At 34.8% G+C, this 22,642-nt stretch overlaps 2 protein-coding genes across 2 annotated transcripts; both read left to right on the top strand.

Annotated features, from left to right (window-relative positions):
* The first annotated feature begins 9,267 nt into the window (after window positions 1-9,267).
* LOC125217895 (U-box domain-containing protein 11-like) lies at window positions 9,268-12,662 on the top strand. Its single transcript, XM_048119466.1, has 4 exons — window positions 9,268-9,632; window positions 10,495-10,611; window positions 10,685-11,140; window positions 11,238-12,662. The coding sequence occupies exons 1-4, from the start codon at window positions 9,318-9,320 to the stop codon at window positions 12,306-12,308; spliced, it is 1,959 nt and encodes a 652-aa protein (XP_047975423.1). The 5' UTR covers window positions 9,268-9,317; the 3' UTR covers window positions 12,309-12,662.
* Window positions 12,663-19,602: 6,940 nt separating this feature from the next.
* Window positions 19,603-21,912, top strand: LOC125224570 (uncharacterized protein At1g66480-like). The gene is made up of 2 exons (XM_048127988.1): window positions 19,603-20,210; window positions 21,625-21,912. Exons 1-2 carry the CDS (start codon window positions 19,671-19,673, stop codon window positions 21,682-21,684), a joined length of 600 nt encoding a protein of 199 aa, XP_047983945.1. The 5' UTR covers window positions 19,603-19,670; the 3' UTR covers window positions 21,685-21,912.
* Window positions 21,913-22,642: the final 730 nt, after the last annotated feature.

The following is a 22,642-nucleotide window of genomic DNA, read 5'->3' as shown; positions in this document are numbered from 1 at the left end:
ACTGTTGAACACCTGTTTTTTTGTTGCAAATCTTCGAGCAATCTCTGGTATCACAGCTACAAATGTTGGGATTTATCTTTTTGTTTTCTCAAAGATCCAAAGACATGTCTGCTTTTTTGGGTGGGTACTCCGTTCAAAAGATTTGATAAGCGTTTGTGGACCGCCATGTTTTATGTTGTCGCGTGGAAAATTTGGAATATTAGAAACAAAATGGCATTCCAAGATTTTAAACCTAACTGGGAGTTCGAGAAGAAGCGACTCTTTTGGCGCCTTGGAACTCGGGCAAAAGGATGGTGCCCGGATTTTCCCTTTGCACCGAGGTTGTTAGAGGATGACTTGAAGGCTGTCAGAGGCTGGGCAGGAGCTCCACGAAGGGGTAGGTTGTGCTGAATTTTTATGTTTCTGGGCTCTTGTTGTTTTTTCCTTCTTTTGTGGCTTTGTTATGGGTTTTGGCTCGGTGAGAGGACGGGTGGTTTGATGCTTTTTGGGGCTGCTTTGTTTGGTAGTTTTTGCTTGTTTTGGATCTCTTTTTTTGGGAGGTAGGGGGTTTCGCTTTTGTTGGTGGTCTCGCCATTGGGCTTGCCTCTTTGTAGCTCGCCGTATTGTGGCTCGAGCATTAGCTATTTATAAAAAAAATTAGTATGTAATGTATTTTAAATTAATGAGTAATTATATATTGATTTTTAATGTAAAATATTTAAAAATTTAACTATGACAGGAGGGTGTGGTCGAGTGACTTATCAAATTCCTTCTCGGTGTCTAACTTTGGTCTGCAGGTTACCAAGATCACGGAGGACGAGAGCTCACCACAAGCTCAAGGGAGGCTCACATGGAGAAATATTGCTCCTCCAAGAGCACAACTTCAAGTTTGGTTTCTCCTTCAAGGAAAAATCAACACTAAGGAGAGGCTTTTCAGATTGGGAGCAGCTAGAATTGAGGATGATCGATGCATTTTGTGCAAAGAAGAGACTTAAACTGTTGAACACCTGTTTTTTTGTTGCAAATCTTCGAGCAATCTCTGGTATCACAGCTACAAATGTTGGGATTTATCTTTTTGTTTTCTCAAAGATCCAAAGACATGTCTGCTTTTTTGGGTGGGTACTCCGTTCAAAAGATTTGATAAGCGTTTGTGGACCGCCATGTTTTATGTTGTCGCGTGGAAAATTTGGAATATTAGAAACAAAATGGCATTCCAAGATTTTAAACCTAACTGGGAGTTCGAGAAGAAGCGACTCTTTTGGCGCCTTGGAACTCGGGCAAAAGGATGGTGCCCGGATTTTCCCTTTGCACCGAGGTTGTTAGAGGATGACTTGAAGGCTGTCAGAGGCTGGGCAGGAGCTCCACGAAGGGGTAGGTTGTGCTGAATTTTTATGTTTCTGGGCTCTTGTTGTTTTTTCCTTCTTTTGTGGCTTTGTTATGGGTTTTGGCTCGGTGAGAGGACGGGTGGTTTGATGCTTTTTGGGGCTGCTTTGTTTGGTAGTTTTTGCTTGTTTTGGATCTCTTTTTTTGGGAGGTAGGGGGTTTCGCTTTTGTTGGTGGTCTCGCCATTGGGCTTGCCTCTTTGTAGCTCGCCGTATTGTGGCTCGAGCATTAGCTATTTATAAAAAAAATTAGTATGTAATGTATTTTAAATTAATGAGTAATTATATATTGATTTTTAATGTAAAATATTTAAAAATTTAACTATGCATGTACAATCTAGGTATATATCCGACATTTTATGGGACATGGGATTGTAGTACATGATTTTGTGATAGTTTTATGGCAATAAATCCTTAATACAAAATTCTAAGTATGAAGTAATTAAAGAGATACAGATGCAGTTTGATTTTCTGATAATTTTATGGCAACAAATCATTAATAAAAAATTATAGGTATGAAGAAATTAAAGAAATACAGATACAGTTGGAACCGAAGGTAACTTCTTGATAAGTTCTTCCCTCCAAAAAATTAGGTTGAGATTTCTCAATTCCACATGATATAACACTAGTTTTAAAAATAATTTTTTTGTACACTTTTAAAAGTTTTCATACACATATGACTTCCGAACTCATCTGCCAATTGTGTTATTGACCAACGCCAATTTCGTTGTGATTTGAGAAATCATACACCTTTTGTTGACTCTAAGCAATTTCATTTTCTCCTGCTATGTTGGCAAATTGAAATTAAAAAATAGTAATATTAGTACTATCTTACATCGATGTACAATGAAAACTGAAATTAGTATATAAGTCTCATGGGCCCTCCTCTTATCACTAATTGATTTTAGGATGAAACCTATGAATTTCTATCATGGTATCAGAGCGGGTCGCCCACTGTGGGTCAAATTTAACTGACCCAGTAGTATATCTAGGCCGAAACCGAAAAAAATGACTGACCCAGCAGTATATCAGGGCTTAAAATTTGGGCCAGTGGTCCAACCGATCGGAAAAAAAAATTGGGCCAATCGTCCAACCGATTAGAAAAAGTCCAACCCCTCCAAGGTTCACTTTGAAGGGTTTGAGGGAGGGTGTTGGCAATTGAAACTAAAAAATAGTAATATTAGAACTATCCCATATCGGTGTACAAAGAGAATTGAAATCAGTATATTAGTCCCATGGGCCGTCCTCCTATCACCAATTGGTTTTAGGATGGAACCCATGGATTTCTATCATGCTAAATATTCACATATTTAAAAAAATTAATTAGTTGTCACTTTTAAAGCATAATATTATGAGAACTGACCTCTAATATCATGGAACTTTCAAAAAGTTGGGTTTTTTCCACCAATTTTCAAATTGACAAATAATATCACAAACTGAATTTGTTATTTTCCACTAGTTAATAAATTTTGGCTATATTAATTGATTTAAAAACAATTTTGGAGGGTGTGCTTTAAGAAAAACTATTCAGAGATTGAAAAATTTAAAGCTCTTGAAGTTGTTGAGCAATTACGAAAAAAAATCCGCATCTTGATATTCCCTCCGTTCCATAGTAATGGAGGCGATTCTTTTCGGCACGGAGATTAAGAAAAATTGTGTTAGGTGAGTTAAGTAAAGGGAGAGTAAAGTGGAAAATGAAAAAGGTAGAGAGATAAAGAGAGAATAAAGTAAGAGAGAGTAAAGTAGGTGTGGAAAAATGTGTTGACTTTTACTAAAAAAGGGAAATGACTCTATTACTATGGAACGTACCAAAATGACAAAATGACTCTATTACTATGGAACGGAGGGAGTATTATTCGCCAAAACTTTTTCGCTGGTAGGAAATAACAAAATAAGGTAAAGTTCGTGACATTATTTGCCATTTTAAAAGTTAGTGAGAAAAACTCAATTTTTTTAAAATTTAATGATATTAGAGTCTAATATGTTGGAATCAAATTAATGATTCACATAAATCATCACGTAAATCATACATGTCAGAATACGATTGATAAACATAAAGCGGAAGCGTACATGGATTCGGATTCATGATGTTGTTGATAATTCTGAAGTATGAAAATTAGTCTTTCAAGTGACAACGCTGTCTCACAGATTCTCTGTAATATGTAGAGTCTTGATATTACGTCTGATCAATAGGAATGAGAATCTATTGACCTATTTATAGGTTGCACTTGGGGACCATAGCCATGTATTTAGAGAGCAAGTTCCTAACTTTATTATAACTTTAATTTCATCCATAACAAAATTAAAGTTATCCAAAGTAGTATCTGCACAATAGGTCCTCATACTTTCATAGATAATTGTTTGACCCTATAAATTATAAACCTTAGTAGATCACGTACTCGTGTCAATCAATAAATAGCCATAAATATTATACAATCTTTCGACTATTATGTTGGACCATAATAAAATGTTCCAACATAATATCCCTTTTATTATTTGGATTCTAAACATAACTAAGAGCATCCACAATGGATGCCCGATCGCGCACCCGATCGGCCGAGATCGAGCTCGGGCGTGGTCGGGCATCCATTGCAGCCCTCGGTCACGCCCGAGCGCGACCGAAAGTTCGGTCGTGACCGATCCCGAGCCCGATCGATCGGGCGTGAGCTCGGGCGCCCATTGCAAAGGCGCGCCCGAGCCCGATCTAGAAAAAAAATTATAAAAAAATCAATTTTTAATTATAAAAACCGATTTTTAATCCTAAAAAATTATTTTTTAGAATTAGTGAGCAAGTTTTACATTTCTTGAGTAAACCTTTTATAGATAGGTTTTCAACTCTAACTTTCATTGTGACTTCGATGTGGGACAAATGGTAGTTTTATAGATAGGTTTTCAACTCCAAATTTCTTTGTGATTTCGATGTGGGACAATTAGTTTTACACTTAAAAGAGAGTTTTTTTTTGCTTTATGTAAAAATTTGTTTGATTTCATTACATAATCTAGGTTAAGCCTAATGGTAAATGTATCTTGTTAAATTAAAGAGTTTGTGTGTTCAAGCCCCAAACTCAACATATTTTTTTTATTATACTTTTCTCATTTTATTTGATTAATGTAAGTGTTTTATTTAAATTTATTGTGTTCTATAATAGTGTATTAATTTTTGCTATTTTTTATTTGATTAAAATTAAATATGAAATTTACAAAAAAAAAATTTAAAATTAAGTAATGCATGATTTTCATTTAATTTAGTATTTAATTTTTTTTATTTATAATATGTGAAAATATAAAAAAAAATATTAAACTTGAAATGAGAAATGGATAAGAGATAGGGCATCCACTAGGGCTCCACCATTGTAGAAAGATAGGGCATGCTGATATGGCAACCACTAGGGCTCTCACTAGGGCTTCCACTAGGGCATCCATTGTGGATGCTCTAATGAAAGACTTAAGCATGTATCTGTTTTATAGTAGTACTGTAGTAGTGTAGTAGTGCTATTTATTTGGGGAAGAACTATCGATTGGCTAATGTGTTTGGAGAGAGATATACCATAAAAGATTGTTGTATTATTTTAAAATATTAAAATCACTTGAGCAATTAACATGATTAATAAATTAATTAGTGATTATGTTGATGAGAGCATCCGCAGCGGTTGAAAAAAAGTCGTCCGTTCGTCCGTGCTAGTGGCAAGGACGAGCTCGTCCGCCGGTGCAAGTCGTCCGTCCGTGCTAGCGGCACAACGCTGCTCTTAGCTAAGAGCACGTCCGTGCCGCTGAGCACCCTTACGTGGCGTTGTCTGATTGGCCAACGGCTTAGCCGTTGGCATATTCAAATTTTTATTTTTTTTTATAAAAATTTGAAATTAGTTTAATAAAACATTTTTAAATAAAAAAATATTTTCCCACTTTCCAAAAAATTATATCCGTTTTCTACCCACTTTTAATTTATTTTAAAAAATTTTCCCCCCAAAATTCACATTTTCATCTATAAATACCTCCACTTCAACACAAAAAAAAATCACATTTTAATTATGTATTTTTTATATTCTAGGATTTTGATTATGTAATTTTTATTTTTTAGGATTTTAATTATGTAATTTTTATTCTTTAGGATTTTAATTATGTAATTTTTATTTTTTAATGTATTTTTATAATGTAGAAATGGTTTTAGCAATTGGAGTATTTAAATTGAATAATAGAATGGTGGGACTAGTGCTGGGGAAAAATACCGAAAAAATGATATATCGCTCGTATCGTATTGAAAAATATCGAAAAATTATCGAATTTTCGGTATATCGTAATTTTCGATACGATACGGTATCGTATCGTATCGCGATATATAGTTTTATATCGAATATACGATTCATATCGATATTTTCGATATATCGTTTTATATCGAATATACAATATATATCGTATATATCGACACATATTGAAATTCAATACATATTGAAGTTTAAAATTATAAATATATATAAATCCATTTAATTCATTCATATATTTAGAAAATATATATGAAACCCTAATAAGAACACTATTTATATTATTGTGTTGAAGTTTTATTATTTTTTGTGTTATTTTTTAGTTTTGAAATTATATTTTTCGATATACAGGTATTCGATACGATAACGATATTTCGATATATCGTATCGATCTTACGATATATCAAAATATTGATACAATAACGATATTATCCATATCGAAAGTTTGATATATCGAAACTTTCGATACGATAACGATTCTTTCATATCGATATTTTCGAAACGAAACACGATACAATGTTTTCGATACGATATATCGTATCGACCCACCCCTAGGTGGGACCCTTGAGCTTGTCCTTGCGGAAGAGCACGAATATAGGTGTTGTGCTCTTAGCTAAGGACAAGGAGTAAAAGTGGGTTCGGGCCCACCTCCATGCTCTTATTTAAGAGCACGGATGGGGATGCTCGGATAGCTAATGTTATTCAGTGATTGATTCATCACTAGCTAGTTTGTAATCGATGTTTCAATTTGCAATGGCATTCTTGAATAAATATGATCTCCCTTTAGAGCTTACTTTAATTATAAGCAAAAAAGTAATAATGAAATGGGCTTTATGAGAATAGGTGAAAGAATTATAAACAAGGCGTGAGAGATTACTCTCAGAGTCTCAGTTGCTTCAAAGAAATAGGTTCACCGTTCACCCTTTTTCTAATAAAACATTATATGAGCATATCTCATAAGTTGACAATCTAATTATAGATTGTTACAGTTAATTCATTATATATTCTTTGTATAGATACAAATTATAAAGAAACCTACAATTGCTCTGTCAATATTATAACATAAGTACTAAACAAAGTACCAATGTTTGTATGTGATTCAGTTGCAAACAAATACTATATACAACTGGAACATTAGAAACACTATTTGTAATTTCCAAATTTGAAGGAGAGACTTATGTAAATTGGTGGATTTTATCGAATAAGTACTCTTGTTTCATTATAGTTGTAACGTAATTGAGAACTACTATTATATTGTAAGAATGATGACCATGTCATGTGTCAAGGTGGAATTAATTGACTTAGTGGAAAAAACGAAAGAATCAAAACCAATAATTGGGTTGGATAAATAAATTAATATGGTTTTTTTAATAATTAGAACAACAAAGGCTATCTTAGCAACCAATATATGCACATTCACAATATTCTTCTTCCAACTGTATTATTTTGTTTGTTTCCCAATTACACGTTTCTCATTTTCTTTACTCGTTTGCTGGAATCTTGCCTTTTCTTTCTCCATATCTTACATTCAAATTTATTTATTTTATTTTCATTTTTCCTTCCCCTTTTCATTTACTCGATGTTGTAGATGTGGTGTATACGATGTTGTGAGGGTGATGGCTTTCTGATTAATCATAATTATAAATTAATTACTTTTAATTACGTATTTAAGTATTTTATTATAAATTAATAGTAATATTCTAAAATTAGAACAATTAATTAATCCAGAATTGTGCATTCTCTATGCATATTTATCTTTTCTCATAATACTAGCATGATCTTTTTTCCACGAAAATACACCTATGTTTGACATGTACATAAACAACGCGTAATAAAATTCACCAAGTACTACTATATAATTCGAATGGATTCATTAATTATGGTTCGATATTTCTTTATATTTATGTGGCAAACTAAAGGGATAACATAAGGGTTTTTTATTCTTACTCCCTCCGTCCGCGAATAAGAGTCCCAGTTAAGTTGGGTGCGGATTTTAAGAAAAGTTTGAATGTAATAATTTAAGCGTGTGATAATGGAATGTGGGGCCCATTTATATTATTATTTGCAATCAAAGTGGATTAAAATTAATTGCAGCTTCTAAATTAAGGAAAAAGTCGGGTCATTTTTTATATTCCCAAGATAAAATGTCTAACCGGGACTCCTAATGGCGGACGGATGAAAATGGCCAACCGGGACTCCTATTCACGGACGGAGGGAGTATCTTTTATAGAACAGTAATCAATAACGATATCAATTAATTCAACTTGGAACATTTAGTTAAGTGAATTGCATTTTATTATTAAATTGAAATTATAAAATTTTGTAAAGATTATATTAAATAATTATCTTTCGTTAGTAAATTTGTGTTATGCAAAAGTTAGTTATAGAAATCTACAAATTTATAATAAACTAGTGTTTTAAGGTGTTTTGTTGTATAAATAGAGAAGAGATATATACTAATTATCCTTATGCAATCCAATCATTAAGAACTATTACAAATTTAATTATTGTTTTGACTACGATATATGCCATAATCATGATAATAATTACCAATATATTAGAAACAATAATGCATGTTTTGAAATATATAATCATCTTACCATTTTTATAAGCTCATTCGCTTTTAATTCCCGAATGTTTTTAAAAATAAAAATTAATGAATAATAGTTTCAAACTAAAATTACAATATTGTTAAAACTATAATATAAAAAAATATCAGAAAAGAAAGATTCTTTTTATAACAAGTTAATTAATCTGTATGAAAAGACAAGACCAAGTCGCATTAAAGCCAACATACAACACACGTCTGAAATGATTGCATGACATTCGGAGAAACACAATTTTCTCAACATGAGACAAGTTGAATAGATTTTCGTAGGATGTAATTTTTAATAAAATTCATATTTTAATTAAATAACTGGGATTTATTTGAAAGAAGAAAAAGCAAAAAAGTATAAGAAACGAAAAAGAGTAAAAGGGAATAGCATAAGGTTTGGGGTGAACGTAAAGTCTATCAATTGAAAATGAGAGGTACGCTCTATCTACTTTAGATAATAAATTCAATTACTATGATTTATATCCTTTTTTACTTATTGAAACTTTTATAAAAGTCGATTTTAATATTTAGACAAAACGAGAATGATTCCATCTTATTCTTTCTCTTTATTAATAGTTAGTGAAGAACATTTTATATTTATAAAGATGAAATTGCAATGAATTAACCCACCATAAACCAAATCAAATTTAGTTCAGAACCAGTCTTAACCAAATTTGGTAGTAGTGCATTACATTTTAAATTAAATAGAGAATAAGCGATTATATTAATCTAAATTAAAACCCACGTCTAAAATATATTCTTAGACCTATTCATGAATTCGGCAGAAAACTGAGAACATGTTTTGTAGAATTAGTAAACTTGTAAGTTGTAATCATCGTATAAAGATTTTGTCTATTTATATATACAGATAAGTATTTTATTTAGATAGCATCAATCATACATCAAATATCAATAATGTATCAAAAATATTAAATTCAATTAAAGAATTGGTTTCTTGGTTCCCAAAAAGAAAAGAAAAAGTTTGCCAACTGTTACAAGCTATTAAAGTTTACTAATATTAAACATAATTGAGTTGAATTGCTAAAATGAGAAGCACATTTTGGTTGTAAGCAACGACTCCCTTTTCTCTTCCCCCTCACAATGCCCGGCAGAGAGACCTTGCCGGCGGAATGCGGCACCACCGCCGCCCCGCTGCGCCTAGTCCGTGACCTTGCCCGGATATCTAGCGCCGGCTTCTCTGGTTTCTTCAAGAAAGACTGCTCCGACTTGGCCCGAAGAGTCTCACTCTTGGCTCATTTGGTCGAAGAAATTAGGGATTCCGCCGAAATTCGGGAAATTGGGGAAGGGGGATCTTCCTCCTGCTACTCCTTCCTCACTGATCTGACAATGGCGCTTCAGGCTGCTAAGAGGCTTGTTTTCGCCGCTAACAACTTCGACAATTCGAAGGTTTCTTCTGTAAGTGTGCTGGGAAATGATTTTTCCTTGATTTTTGGTTATATTCTGCTGTGTGTTGTGTTGTTGCATGAATCGCGCGTGCTGCATTTTTTGGAGATTGATTAAGATGAGTTTAGGTTGAAAATGGGATTAAGTTGCTAGTGATCTGGATTTACGGCAAATTGATTTGCGTCTGATCTGATTGTTCATGGAGTTGCTAATTCAATCATTAGATAAGGCAGAAACCGAAGCTGTTTTCCTACTGCATATAGCTAATTAGCCTGGTTTTTAGGAGTGGAGATCAATTTTTGTTGTATGCCTTACTGATTTGAATTCTCTCTTTGCCTGTGTTGTGGGATATCATTAGTCCGAGGTGAGAAAATTTAAGCTGTGTGGTAAAATCATGTATTGAAATTGACAGATCAACCCACTCCCCTCTCAAAAAAATTAGTAAATAAATAAAAACTTTTTAGAGAATTAGGTAGCTATACCATCACATGTAATGTACACCAAACAGAGCGTGTATAGCCGGAGATGAACTGTAGTTTTCAGGTGTTGCTTATGAGGTGGACATACAGACATATATGTCTGGGAATGGTACATCTTCCTGACTATAATAGGTTATACATTTCTTATTTGTTCTGTACAAGTCTGGTTATCTCCAGATTTTTGCAGATCCATTTGGCATATCTCTGGTCATAAGTCAATGTTAGTGCATCAGATTGATTAATAACGGTTAAACTTTATAAAAACTATTAGCAGAAAGTAGTACATCAGATTCCCTTGAAGATATTTCTGTTTGTTACCCAATTATTACCATGCAATGATCTTCTCTAAGTGTTGTGTTCCTCTGATAAAGTTTGCACTTTTCATTTGGTTCCAGGATGGGGCAACGAAGAAAATTTACTTCCAATTTCAGTGTGTGACATGGAAATTGGACAAAGCATTGATCGATTTACCTTATGATGATTTTAACATATCAGAAGAAGTGCAAGAACAGGTGAGTGTTAACTTTGAGCAACTTTATATTTCCGCTGGACTGGGTCAACATCTGACATAATCCTCTATCCCAGGTCGAATTAGTTAGGTCACAGTTGAGACGGGCGAGTGAAAGATACGGTGGGCCTCTTACATCAACCATACTGTATAGGGCACTGTCTCAGCCACTGGATAAAGAGATCGATCCATTTCAATCTGGCAGCAGGTCAATTGGTAGTTTACATGTGGAGAATACTGGGATCATTGATCATGAAGTAGGGCAAAAAGTGGAAGGCCTCTTGGAAGGAAGCAGTTTAGAAAACCATGCTACAGATATTGATGTCCAAAATGTACAAAGTTTGAGAGATTCGTCTGCATCACATGAGATCGGTGCCCCCAAGGATTCGGATTCTGTGAGGATTGAAAGCTCAACGTGCAGCAGAAGTGTCAACGAGAACAAGAAGCTTGAATCTCCTGTTATTCCAGTTGATTATTTGTGCCCTATATCCCTTGAACTTATGAAGGATCCGGTGATTGTTGCCACGGGGCAGGTAAGATTTATACCAACTGCCTTTCAATCTGTTCCCGTAGTGATTCTGATGAAATGAATTCTGAATCTCTGATCCGGTCATCTTTTATAATTTTCAGACCTATGAGAGATCATACATACAGAGGTGGATAGACGGTGGCAACACAACATGCCCAAAAACTCAGCAGAATCTCCGGCATCTAACTCTCACTCCAAATTATGTGTTGAGAAGTCTAATATCACAGTGGTGTCTGAAACACGGTGTGGAGCAGACGACACCACTGATGAATGGCAGGATAAAAAAGAGTGACGGGTCATTCCGTGATGTTACAGAGGACATAGCAGCCGTCAAGGCTCTTGTTCGTAAGCTCTCTGGAAGGTCCACCGAGGAATGTAGGGCTGCAGTGGCGGAAATACGGTCTTTATCCAAGAGAAGTACAGACAATAGAATCTTGCTTGCTGAAGCCGGAGCGATTCCAATTCTTGTCAAGCTATTAACAAGTGAGGATGCTCAGATTCAAGACAATGCAGTGACTTCTATTCTGAATCTCTCTATTTATGAGAACAACAAGGGGTTCATAATGCTTGCGAACGCAATCCCATCTATTGTTCAAGTCCTGAGAGCTGGAAGCATGGAGGCTAAAGAGAACGCGGCAGCCACCCTCTTCAGTCTGTCCCTGGCTGACGAAAACAAAATAATAATTGGTGCGTCGGGGGCCGTACCAGCTTTGGTTGATTTGCTTCAGGATGGAAGCCCAAGAGGGAAGAAAGATGCTGCAACTGCATTATTCAATCTGTGTATATACCATGGAAACAAGGGGCGTGCTGTTAGGGCCGGTATCATCACTGCGCTAGTGAAAATGCTGACAGATTCCAGCAGCTGTATGGTTGATGAAGCTCTGACAATTCTCTCAGTCCTCGCCAGCCACCAAGAGGCTAAGGCAGTCATCGTCAAAGCTAGCACGATACCTGTGTTGATAGACCTTCTGCGGACAGGTCTGCCTCGTAACAAGGAGAACGCATCCGCCATCTTACTCTCACTCTGCAAGCGAGATCACGAGAACCTTGCCTGTCTGAGTAGGCTTGGCGCGGTGATACCCCTATCAGAGCTCGCCAAGACGGGCACGGAGAGGGCAAAGAGGAAGGCTAACTCGTTGTTGGAGACCCTTCGCAAGTCACAACAGGTCTAACAGGTTTGCGACGTATACCCTCGGAGACTTATTTTATGTTCTTACCGTGGATTAATTTGATCTGACAGCCAACCCTTAGGATGTGCATCGAAATGAAAGAGACGGCTTACGCATGAGAAACTAAAGATATTTCTCATGCCTTCTTCCATTTTATTTATATAACTTGATTTTTGCACTTTCCCAATTGTACCGTGTTTATTTTTGTAATTCATGACTGAGAACAAAGCTGATCATTGATTTTATAATTGCTGAGATCAACAGCTGATCAAGTCTCTAAGGAGATGATATGTTTCTGAACATTCATGTAATAAAGGCGTTCAAATAATTGTTTGTATGCAAGGTTTTATTGCAGCATATTACTCCCTCTGTCTGTGTCCACTTTTGCCATTTTGAGTTGTCTCTTAATAAGTGTTCACTTTCACATTTACCATAAATGATAAGTGTCGGTCTCACGTTTTATTAATTCATTTCACTCACATTTTACTATAAAACTATTACTCATAAAAGTAGGAGCTCATATTCTACTAACATTCAATCCACTTTTCTTTATGGTCGTTTTTAATTTCGTACAAATTATAACTCTCAGGTTGCATCATTATGATATTACGTATGAATAACTTATTTTGAATGTGTTAATTCCCCTTGTCGTTTTTATTACATATTATACTCCCTCTGTCTGCGAATAAGAGTCTCGTTTTTTCCATTTTAGTCCGTCCACAAATAGGAGTCACGGTTCATAATTACTATAAACGGTGAAGAGGTCCCTCCACTAGCATATCATTTAAAACTAATATATACAAGTGAGACTCATATTCCACTAACTTTCTTCCATTCACTTTTCTTAAAACTCATGCCGAAAAGAAATGAGACTCATATTCGCGGACGGAAGGAGTAACTCCCATATTGCATCATTATGTCTTGGGTATTGCATTTTACTCATACGGGTTTTGCATACTCCCTCGGATCCCAAAGAATATGCACTTTAGGTTCGGCACGGTTTTACTGTAAAATTGGTAAAGTAAGAGAGAAGTAGAGAGAAAAAGTAATTAAAATATTGTCAGGGGAGAATGAGTCTCACCTCATTATGAGAGAATAGACTTTCCAAAATTAGAAAGTGCATATTTTTTGTGGGAAGGAATAAAAAGGAAAGAGTGCATATGCTTTTGAGACGAAGGGAGTATTACGTCTGAAATCAAATTTGAGTACATTGACATAATTCCCTCAAGCAATCAATTTCTTGAACATTACTCTCTTTGTCCCATAAAAATATGCACTCTTTCCTTTTTAGTCCGTCCCATAGGAATATGTATTTTCAAATTTTGGAAGTCTTTTCTCTCTAATGAGGTGGGACCTATCCTCCACTAACAATACTTTAATTAATTTTTTTCTCTACCGACACTCTTACTTTACCAATTTTACGTTAAAACATGTGTTGAACCCGAAGTGCATATCTAATTATTTAATATTTCTTCTAGCTAATTGTATTATGTCTCGGCCATTCCAGATTCTTCACCTAAGTCGGTGGAAATTTATTCTCAATATTCCCCCTTGACACCGACTTCCTTCATCGTACATTTAGTTGCTCTTGTAGCCTCTGGAGTTTCAAATCACTGAGCTCTTCGGCTTGATACAATTCTTTAGTTGAGTCGGCTTCTCTAAATTCTTCTTCTTCTTCGGCAATTGCTTTCTTTCGTTTTGTGCTTGATCTTTGAGCTTGTGATTTCTGCGACTCTTCTTTGGGCTCTAAAATCTTTTTTAGTTGCTTCAGCCTTGTCGCTACCTGATCCGCTTCAACCTTTGATATTTCTTTTTCTTCACCTTCTGCATGACCTTCTTGGAACTTTGACACACACTTTCTCCAGGCATTGCAGCTTTGCCTCGTTCTTCTTGGTGAAAGCAATTTTCAAAATCTTCCACGCCTCTTTTGGTGTCTTAGCTGACCTGATTCGCTGCATCTGCTCATCTTTTACTGCAACCATCCGCACAAACATTTCCTTTCCGCATTTCATCTCCCACTCTTTTCGTGCCTTCGCCTCGACAGTCAGTGGTGTGGTGCTATCTCCTCAACAATATCTCATAAGTCCTGAACTATGAGATAATATCGCGTACGGATACTCCAATTTCCATAATTGTTGCTATTAGCTTCTCGATGCTATTGACAACTACAGAAAAATCCGTCATCTGGTGTTCTTCAACTGTCAACTCCGGCAGATTAACGGCTCCAACAACAGTCCTTGATTGGTAATTCCAGTAGAGTAACAACATACTCTCAACCTGCGAATGATCACCACAAAATACTACAACTACGACAACAACCACCACGACTCAACGTGGCTCTGATACCACTTGTTGGGTATCAGTGGTACTCCAAGATCGATTACAGAAGGAATTTTATTATACACGACAACGGTGTACGGAACACCAATACACGACAGAGTGGTGTACACAACATATCCTAAGATGAACTCCGAAGAGGGATCACCATTGTTAATGCTCTTAGGGGCCGTTTGGTAGCTATGTTTCGCCTAGATAAGAGATTAATCTGGGTTTATTTGTGTGTTTGGTAGTTATGTTACCAAATATAGTAGCCCGTGTTTTATTTCCGGCCCACACAAAGTCCACTGAAAATCTTATGTTTTAGTCATATTTGTAACTACCCAAAATCCTATGTTATTTATCATGGAAGCCTAATTAAGTTAGCAAAATACAATTTTACCCATCAAAATTTCTAACCCATCAATTTTACTTAGTTGTTGTATTGAAAGACGTCATTTTGCTATTAAATCATATTATGAATTTTGTTGATGTCAATTTGTTGTTCTAATTATATTACTTTATTATTTTATTTACATTATATTATATTATAATATTCTCATTATATTACTTTATGTTCTCATTATATTACTTTACATTAAATCGTATTATATTCTCAGGGCTTGATTGGTAGCCCTTAAAAAATATGAAAAAGTCGAAAAAGGTACTGTTCATCATCCTTCTACAATGTTTGGTAGCTCATTCCATTATCGGCCGGCCCGGTAGAAAATGGTCGGGTTTCCAGGGAAGTGAGATAATTTTCTGAGTTTGAGTGAAAACACTATCACGGGAATTTTGTGATATAAAGTTTCCTCCTTTTGTGAGAAATCTTGAAAACAAGATTTCTCCCGAAATTGCCCTCCCAATTCTCCAACTGCAATCACAGCTTCGCCGCACATCCACCCCAAAAACACCCAATGCTACTGTCGATCTGAACATTCTGATTTTTGTGATAAATCTTGTTTCCGAATTCGCCTTCCCATTTCTCTAACTGCAACACAGTTCCGCAGCGCATCCACTCCAAAAACACCCAATGGTACCGTCGATCTGAACATTCTGATATAGGTACGTCGGTGGCTTTGACGCCTAAAATTATCCTCCAGATTTGATGTTCAATAATGTGTTTTGTTTGTTGTTGCATTTTTTATTAATTTTATTTGTTTATTTGTGTTGTGAAAGTTTAAGGAATTGGTCTGATTGTTCATCCACTGCGATGCGCTTCGAGCCCTACCTCAAGAGCGCCTGCAAGGGTTTCATCATGGAGCTCCGCCCTACCGTCATCGCCGACGACAATCCGAACAAGGACATCAATTTTGCCTTCTACAACCTCCCCTTGGTGAAGAAGCTCAGGGAATTGGCCACCGCCAAGATCGTCAAGCACGTGGCCGTCAGCGTCGTCGTCACATGCACCAGTGAGATCCGACCCGAGCTCCTCCAGGGCACTTTCAAGTGCTTGGAATGAGGAAGCGTTATTAAGAAGGTCGAGCAACAGTTCAAGTATACCGAGGTTTGTTTCGCACTCTGTCACTGGAATTGAACGGATGTATTTGCCTATATCTTGTTGTTTAATTGAGAATTTTATGAATTGAAACCATAAATTTAAGTATTTGATCTCTGTTTATATTGTTGCTTTTGTGCCTATGGTTTGTCTTGATTTCTCTAGCAGCTTTAACTCCATTTGCAACACAATGAATCATTTTGTAACTTTGGGAGATTGTGTGAATGATTAGATTGTGGCTCTGCAGTGTTGATAATGCATTTTTTTGGATTTGTTCTGCGATATGTCTAAGAATTTCTCAGGTAGTAACTATGGTTGTGTTCATTCTGGACTTATATCTTTCGGTTGTTGAGTCTAAAGTGTGTATTGATAATTTGAGCTGTTATTTGTCAAGTTCCGTACCCTTTTTTGTTGTTGTTTGTTCAAAGTGTTTGCTTGGAGCTGTGTTCTGTTCGTTTTTGTGGAAAAAATTAATATTGCAGTGATGATATTGTTGTTTTGCCATGAACTTTCATTGTTTTCAAATTATGTAGGATGGTTAACGAAAGTCAGCGAAAGAGGTCGGAGTCAGAGACAATTGTTATTATAATCGAGGTCATCGTCCGGACTCATATGAACGAGACGTTCTCAGATTTGAAAAACAAAAACTGAATACTCGACGGGCTGCCCTAGTATGTGAGTTTTTTCTTCGCATGTGTAGACATCGCAGCTGTATTGGATGGAGAAGATGTATTTTGTGGAATTGTGGTTGAATGAGGGTACCAAGAAGGTGTTTATATGCATGGAGAATGAGAGAAGGATGGCGCCAAAGTTAAAGAAAGTAGCCGCCATTTTACTTCCCTGTAGAATCAACATGTAGAGCTGCCCCATACTCAAGGATATTATTGACATTTCCCTTATTATCCACATGAGTGTAACTCTTAACCAATTTCTACCAAACATTTGATAGTGTGGTTTCTCAATTTGGAAAAAATGTACCAAACGCTGTTATACCATGGAAAACATTATCCGTAAAAGTAAGAAAAACTCTGTATACGTGAAACCTTGAAAACCCTTTTTTGCTACCAATCACACCCTCATTATATTACTTTATTTACATTATATTATATTATATTATATTATACTTATAATTACGTAATACTTGAAGGTAATTGCTTTTGTTTTAAATATAAATATACGATGTCGTTCAATCCACAAACGCTTTAAACTTCAAAAAAATTGAACATATAAAATTTGGCACTTGATAAAATATTTTCATATAGAATTTGTCCAAAATAATAATTGATTATTCATAAAATTTGTCCAAAATTATTAATGCTCACAAAAATATAATACCAAAATAAATTTAAGTTTTTTGATATAAAGATGCTAATTTTTGTAAGGAGTTTAGCTTGAAAAGACGCTAATTTTAAACAAACCGATTTTATAGGAATTATTAGGGCAAAATGATGATAGTTTAGTAATTAACTTAAACTAATGAGGATAATTTTGACAATCATAATTTTAATCATTACTTGTGACTTATTGTACCAAACACTACAATAAGATAACTCACAATTATCTTAATCTACCAAACACCCAATATATGTAAATTAACTAATCAAAACTATGATTACTATCATAATGGTATATATTATGTCTAGTCGAAACATGACATAGCTACCAAACGAGCCCTAATAGGCTAATGGTATTATGTCTTGGCTATTCCAGATTCTTCAACTAAGTCGTTGGAGATTTATTCTCAATAATAGGCTCTGAGATTGGCTTGCTAACCTGACTGGAGAAAATGGAGATAGGTCCTAAGATGAACTCCGGAGAGGGATCACCATTACTAATACTCTCAGAGCATGTTCCCCTTTCTGGTTATAATCAGAATTTAATTCAATTTTTGGGTTTACTGGGTGTTCAAGGTTCTTGGTTTATTTGTGGGCAGCCCTAGAATTAAACCTGAGCCTGCACTGTTCATTATAGCAATAACCATAATTGAATTCTCAAACTTTTTGTGGTATTTGAATTTGCATCGATTTGTACACCAAGAAATGAAGACTAATTTCCCATTTCACCCATGGAAATTTCCTTTCCCGCCCAACATTGTAGCTGTTACCATCATGGGTACTTTATTAAAACCAATTATCATAAGTCAAATTCATTACTCCCTCCGACCGCTTTAGCAGTTCTATTGACTTTTCTGCTCTCTTTTTGTAAAACTGATAAAAAATAGTTAAAATGGAGAAATGATAAAATAAAAAAGACAATAATGTAGATAAAACTCTTCTCTATATTATTCTCTTTTAATTTATCATTTCTCTTTATTAACTATTTTTTATTATTTTTACAAAAAAGGGCAGAAAATCAATGGGACTGCTAAAGCGGGATGAAGGGAATATTTTAAATTGCAAACCAAGACCCACCCACACGCATTTTTTGCTCGCTGAACAACGAAATCAACTTTTCTAATTTTGGGCCAAACAATGCCAAATCCCATCAAGATTCAAAACTTAACAACCCACGTGAAGCAAAAGTGAACATGTCCTAAATTTAAATTTAACAAAATATTCAACTATCAGTGGGAGTCATGGGACAGATGCCAATTGTTATGGTAGGAGGTTATATAATCTAAATTTTATATGAAATAATCATTTTTCCTATATTTTCTTTTTTAGATAAGGGCTTTTACACTTCATTTTACACAAAATACTAACAAAATGATAATATTATATAACTAAAATAATAATTAAAAAATAATTTGAGAAGGGCTTAAGCCCCTCATTAAGCACATGTGTGGCTGCCCATAGATGCAGCCTATAAAAAAGTATAGCTCCAACTCACCGGTTAACGTCCTGTCATATATACTCCTTTATCGTTGCTTCGTCCCTTAAAAATAGACCATATTTGCTATTTTGGGATGTCATTTAAAAATATACCAATTTTATTTAACGAAACTTTTCTCACTCTAATGGGGTGGGTCCATTCTCTACTAACAATACTCCAATAACTTTTTCTTTCTATCTTTCTTTTCCTTTACCAATTATGCATTAAAATCTGTGTCATTTCAATTGTTGTCATTTTTTAAGAACGGAGAGAATATTTAGTAACTCCGGCGTTTAGAAACTTGAATCTCTTTAACCAATAACTTATATGGATGCATATTGTATTTATGTACATGCAATATTAGGCAAAGATAAGGTATCCAAATTTCAAACAACTCAATCAAGAAAGTTATATTGATATTAGACGATCCCGTGTGAGGAGATAACCGCAGTGTCTTATTTTGTCATCCAACAAAAATAGTACTCCATCCCTCCAGTACTAATTTGTTCGCGCGTGAATAATTAACTTATTTATTTTTTATTATAGTATTTGGTAATTGATTGCACATTCTGTAGACTCTATCTCACTAACTATTTCATACATTTTCTATAACATTTTTTAAAATTTGAATTGAGTCAAACCGAGCTAATTAATGGAGGAAGAAGGAAATGCTTCCTTTAACCACACTTTTTATATACTACTACTGCCACAACCCAATCAAACCTATCGCACTACAAACCATGGGCAACACTTTTGGAGGCAAAAAAAGAAGCGTCAAAATAATGAACATCAGCGGCGAAACGTTCAAGCTCAAGACTCCGGTCCAGGCCGGTTCAGTCCTCCAGAACCACCCGGGCCACATGCTGCTCGCCTCGGAGGCAGTCGCGCATTTCGGCGCCCGCGCCAAGCCGCTTGAACCGCACCACGAGCTCAAGCCGAGGCGCCTCTACTTCCTGATCGAGCAGCCGAAGCTTCCAGAAGGCCGCGGCGCCGGTATGATGCGAAGGGTGCGGTCGGGGGTCCACATGACAGCCAAGGACCGCCTCGAGAGCTTGATGCTGTCGCGGAGATCGGCCTCCGATATATCCGCCGTGAGATCGGCCGGAGTTAAGGTGAGGCTGCGGTTGCCGAAGGCGGAGGTGGAGAAGCTCATAGCTGAGAGTAAGGATGGAGCTGACGTGGCGGAGAAAATTGTTGGTCTCTTCATGAGCGGCGCCGACGTGCATTGTGGTGGTGGCGATCGTGGATTGGCCAGACAAGGCACCAACAAATCGCATCAGGTTTGTTTTTAATATTTTAATTGAATTTTAAAAACATAATTATTCCGTATTTTGTGGCATGTTCGTAGGTTTTGGTGTTTGATTTCATGTATTATTACCCACATGCCAATGTATTGTTTATAACTATAGTTTGTTATTTCAACAATGATTAGTTCATTTAAAAATAATGTGCACGGTCTTTCACGATCAGAGTTTCAAAATTCTATTTTCGCTTACTATAAGACCATCTTCAACCATACTCCATAAATAAATTTTGGTATGGAAATCTTTTTTAACCATACACCAAATAAACTTAAACTCATTTTTGGTTTTTTTTTGAAACAATACTAAATATGGTGTTACTGCAAAAATTTTGTTAGACAAAAACTCAAAAATAATGTAAATTTTGAATTTTGTGTAAATGGTTAGAGTAAAATTACTTTTTGGTGTGACATACTGACATATACTCAAAAATGGGTTTTGAGTTTAGTATAAATGGTTGGAGATGGTCTAATGCCGGATAGAGTTTGACAATTATTATGTCACACTATATTTTTAGAAAGGTCACATCTTTTGTTTAATTAAATATGGGGGTTGCTTTTTTGTTCCTAGTTTCAAACTTATTTGTATTTTTCTTATATTATTTTATAGATTCTGGTATGATTAAAATTAATAGATAGTAATTAATTTATTTGTATTTTTATTAAATTTTGTTCACATTTATTTTTTCATGGTTAATTTATGCAAATATTGTTAATTTAAGATTATAAAATAATGATGTTTATGATTTAAAAATAAAAATATTTAACCTCACAAATGTGTAAATTTATCATATTTTAAAGCTATGTTTTTTGTTTAAGAAATTATTCTTTAATTATTTTGACATCGACATTGTCGTCATATTCATCGTGTTGGAGTTTTTTTAGATATAATATGTGCCCCCACTATCAAATTCTTGGCTCCGCCACCGATGTCTATACAAATTTTTCTTTATATTCATAAAAAGTCAACACAAATTTGTGTTGACATACTCATATCATTGTGAACATTTTTATTATAATGTGTTATTTAGCTAACAAGTAGCACAAGATAGTTAGTATTTGATCATGTCTCATACGGTATATACTTATAACTTATAATCACACATGCGGTTATCATTGTAGCGCAAGTATAATAATATACATTCATGATATGAACTAATATTTCCTCCAAAAATATGTCAACTATGAGTAGGTGTACCTACACAAATACATCTAACTAAAATGTTGAACTTGAGTAGAACTGATCATAATCTCACAGTCTTCGTCTTCCAGTTGCGAAAATCACTCACCAAACTAATGTACTGTTGTTAATTTCCTATAATATTATTGTTTTAATCTTCAATTACTCCATGTTAATTAGATGATGCTTTTTGATGTGTATATACAAAATGCAGAAGCGCGTTGGATTTTCAGTAATCGAGGAAGGAGAAATCCAGCCTGCTGTGGCTTCTTAGATTATAATTTCGATAACCGATAATAAGAGCAAAATAGAGTTCTTTCTCTCCCAATTCTCAGTGATGTATATGTTTATTCCGGTGGAATGGTTGATTAGAGCTTAGAGACTTAGATTAGTTAACTACAAACATTGTAAGTGCAATTTTTGTATGAAGTAATTGCACTTTCGTGACCCTGTAATTGTCTTCTATTCCCTATATTATTCAAGAAAGAATACAATTTTTTTTAAAAAAGTTTGAATATATTCAACTCATTAGTTTTCTCTTTATCGTCGGACTTGTGACTAAAAGTCTAAATGAGTAGGTCGCTAACTTTCTCTTTGTCATCAGAATTGCGATTAAATATTAAGTTAAAATGAGTAGGTCCGTTGATCTCTACATAAATAACATGGTAAGTTAATAAAAATAATGTGGAATATCAAAATTTTAAAAATTAAAAAAGTTTAGGTTATAAATGGTTATACATGCAATTACAACCATCTCCTTAACAGATTAAATTCTTTTTTTTTTATTTAATTATAAACTTAACTGATTTTCACTATTTCCACTATTCTAAAAATTGAACTAAAACTATAATTTACCATTGAACTCAAAAATTTATTCAAATGGTCTCATTAAAAATGAAATATTTTTCTTTTTGGATTTTTACATTAAAAATGAAACGTTTCTAAAAGATGAAAACCATACTCTTTCTACTTTTTCACATGCCGAAAACCAAATATTTTATATTTAATGGGACGGAGGAAGTATATGATACAATTAAAAGTTGATATATTAAAAAAAATAGAAGTATGAGTAATATTACTGGATTGGAAAATTAAATCCACATATAGGAAAATTCTTTTGTTCTGTCATTCCAAAAGTAAAGCGCTAGCCATACAGCTACTCTCTTCCACTACTACTATATGTATGTTTTCCTAGACCCAAAGCAATAGAAATGGAATGTTATCTATTCATC

This window comes from Salvia hispanica, chromosome 4, assembly GCF_023119035.1.
Source record: "Salvia hispanica cultivar TCC Black 2014 chromosome 4, UniMelb_Shisp_WGS_1.0, whole genome shotgun sequence".
Classification (NCBI taxonomy): domain Eukaryota; kingdom Viridiplantae; phylum Streptophyta; class Magnoliopsida; order Lamiales; family Lamiaceae; genus Salvia; species Salvia hispanica.
Note: the sequence above shows the minus strand (reverse complement) of the source record. Positions and strands in the feature narration are given on the sequence as shown.

What these genes read in the sequence shown, in the direction of transcription:
- LOC125217895 (XM_048119466.1), top strand. Translation starts at nt 9,318, where the DNA reads ATGCCCGGCAGAGAGACCTTGCCGGCGGAATGCGGCACCACCGCCGCC. An exon ending in CAGAAGAAGTGCAAGAACAG is followed by an intron (nt 10,612 to 10,684) that starts GTGAGTGTTAAC and finishes CCTCTATCCCAG; the next exon opens with GTCGAATTAGTTAGGTCACA. An exon ending in TGATTGTTGCCACGGGGCAG is followed by an intron (nt 11,141 to 11,237) that starts GTAAGATTTATA and finishes TATAATTTTCAG; the next exon opens with ACCTATGAGAGATCATACAT.
- LOC125224570 (XM_048127988.1), top strand. Translation starts at nt 19,671, where the DNA reads ATGGGCAACACTTTTGGAGGCAAAAAAAGAAGCGTCAAAATAATGAAC. An exon ending in GCACCAACAAATCGCATCAG is followed by an intron (nt 20,211 to 21,624) that starts GTTTGTTTTTAA and finishes TACAAAATGCAG; the next exon opens with AAGCGCGTTGGATTTTCAGT.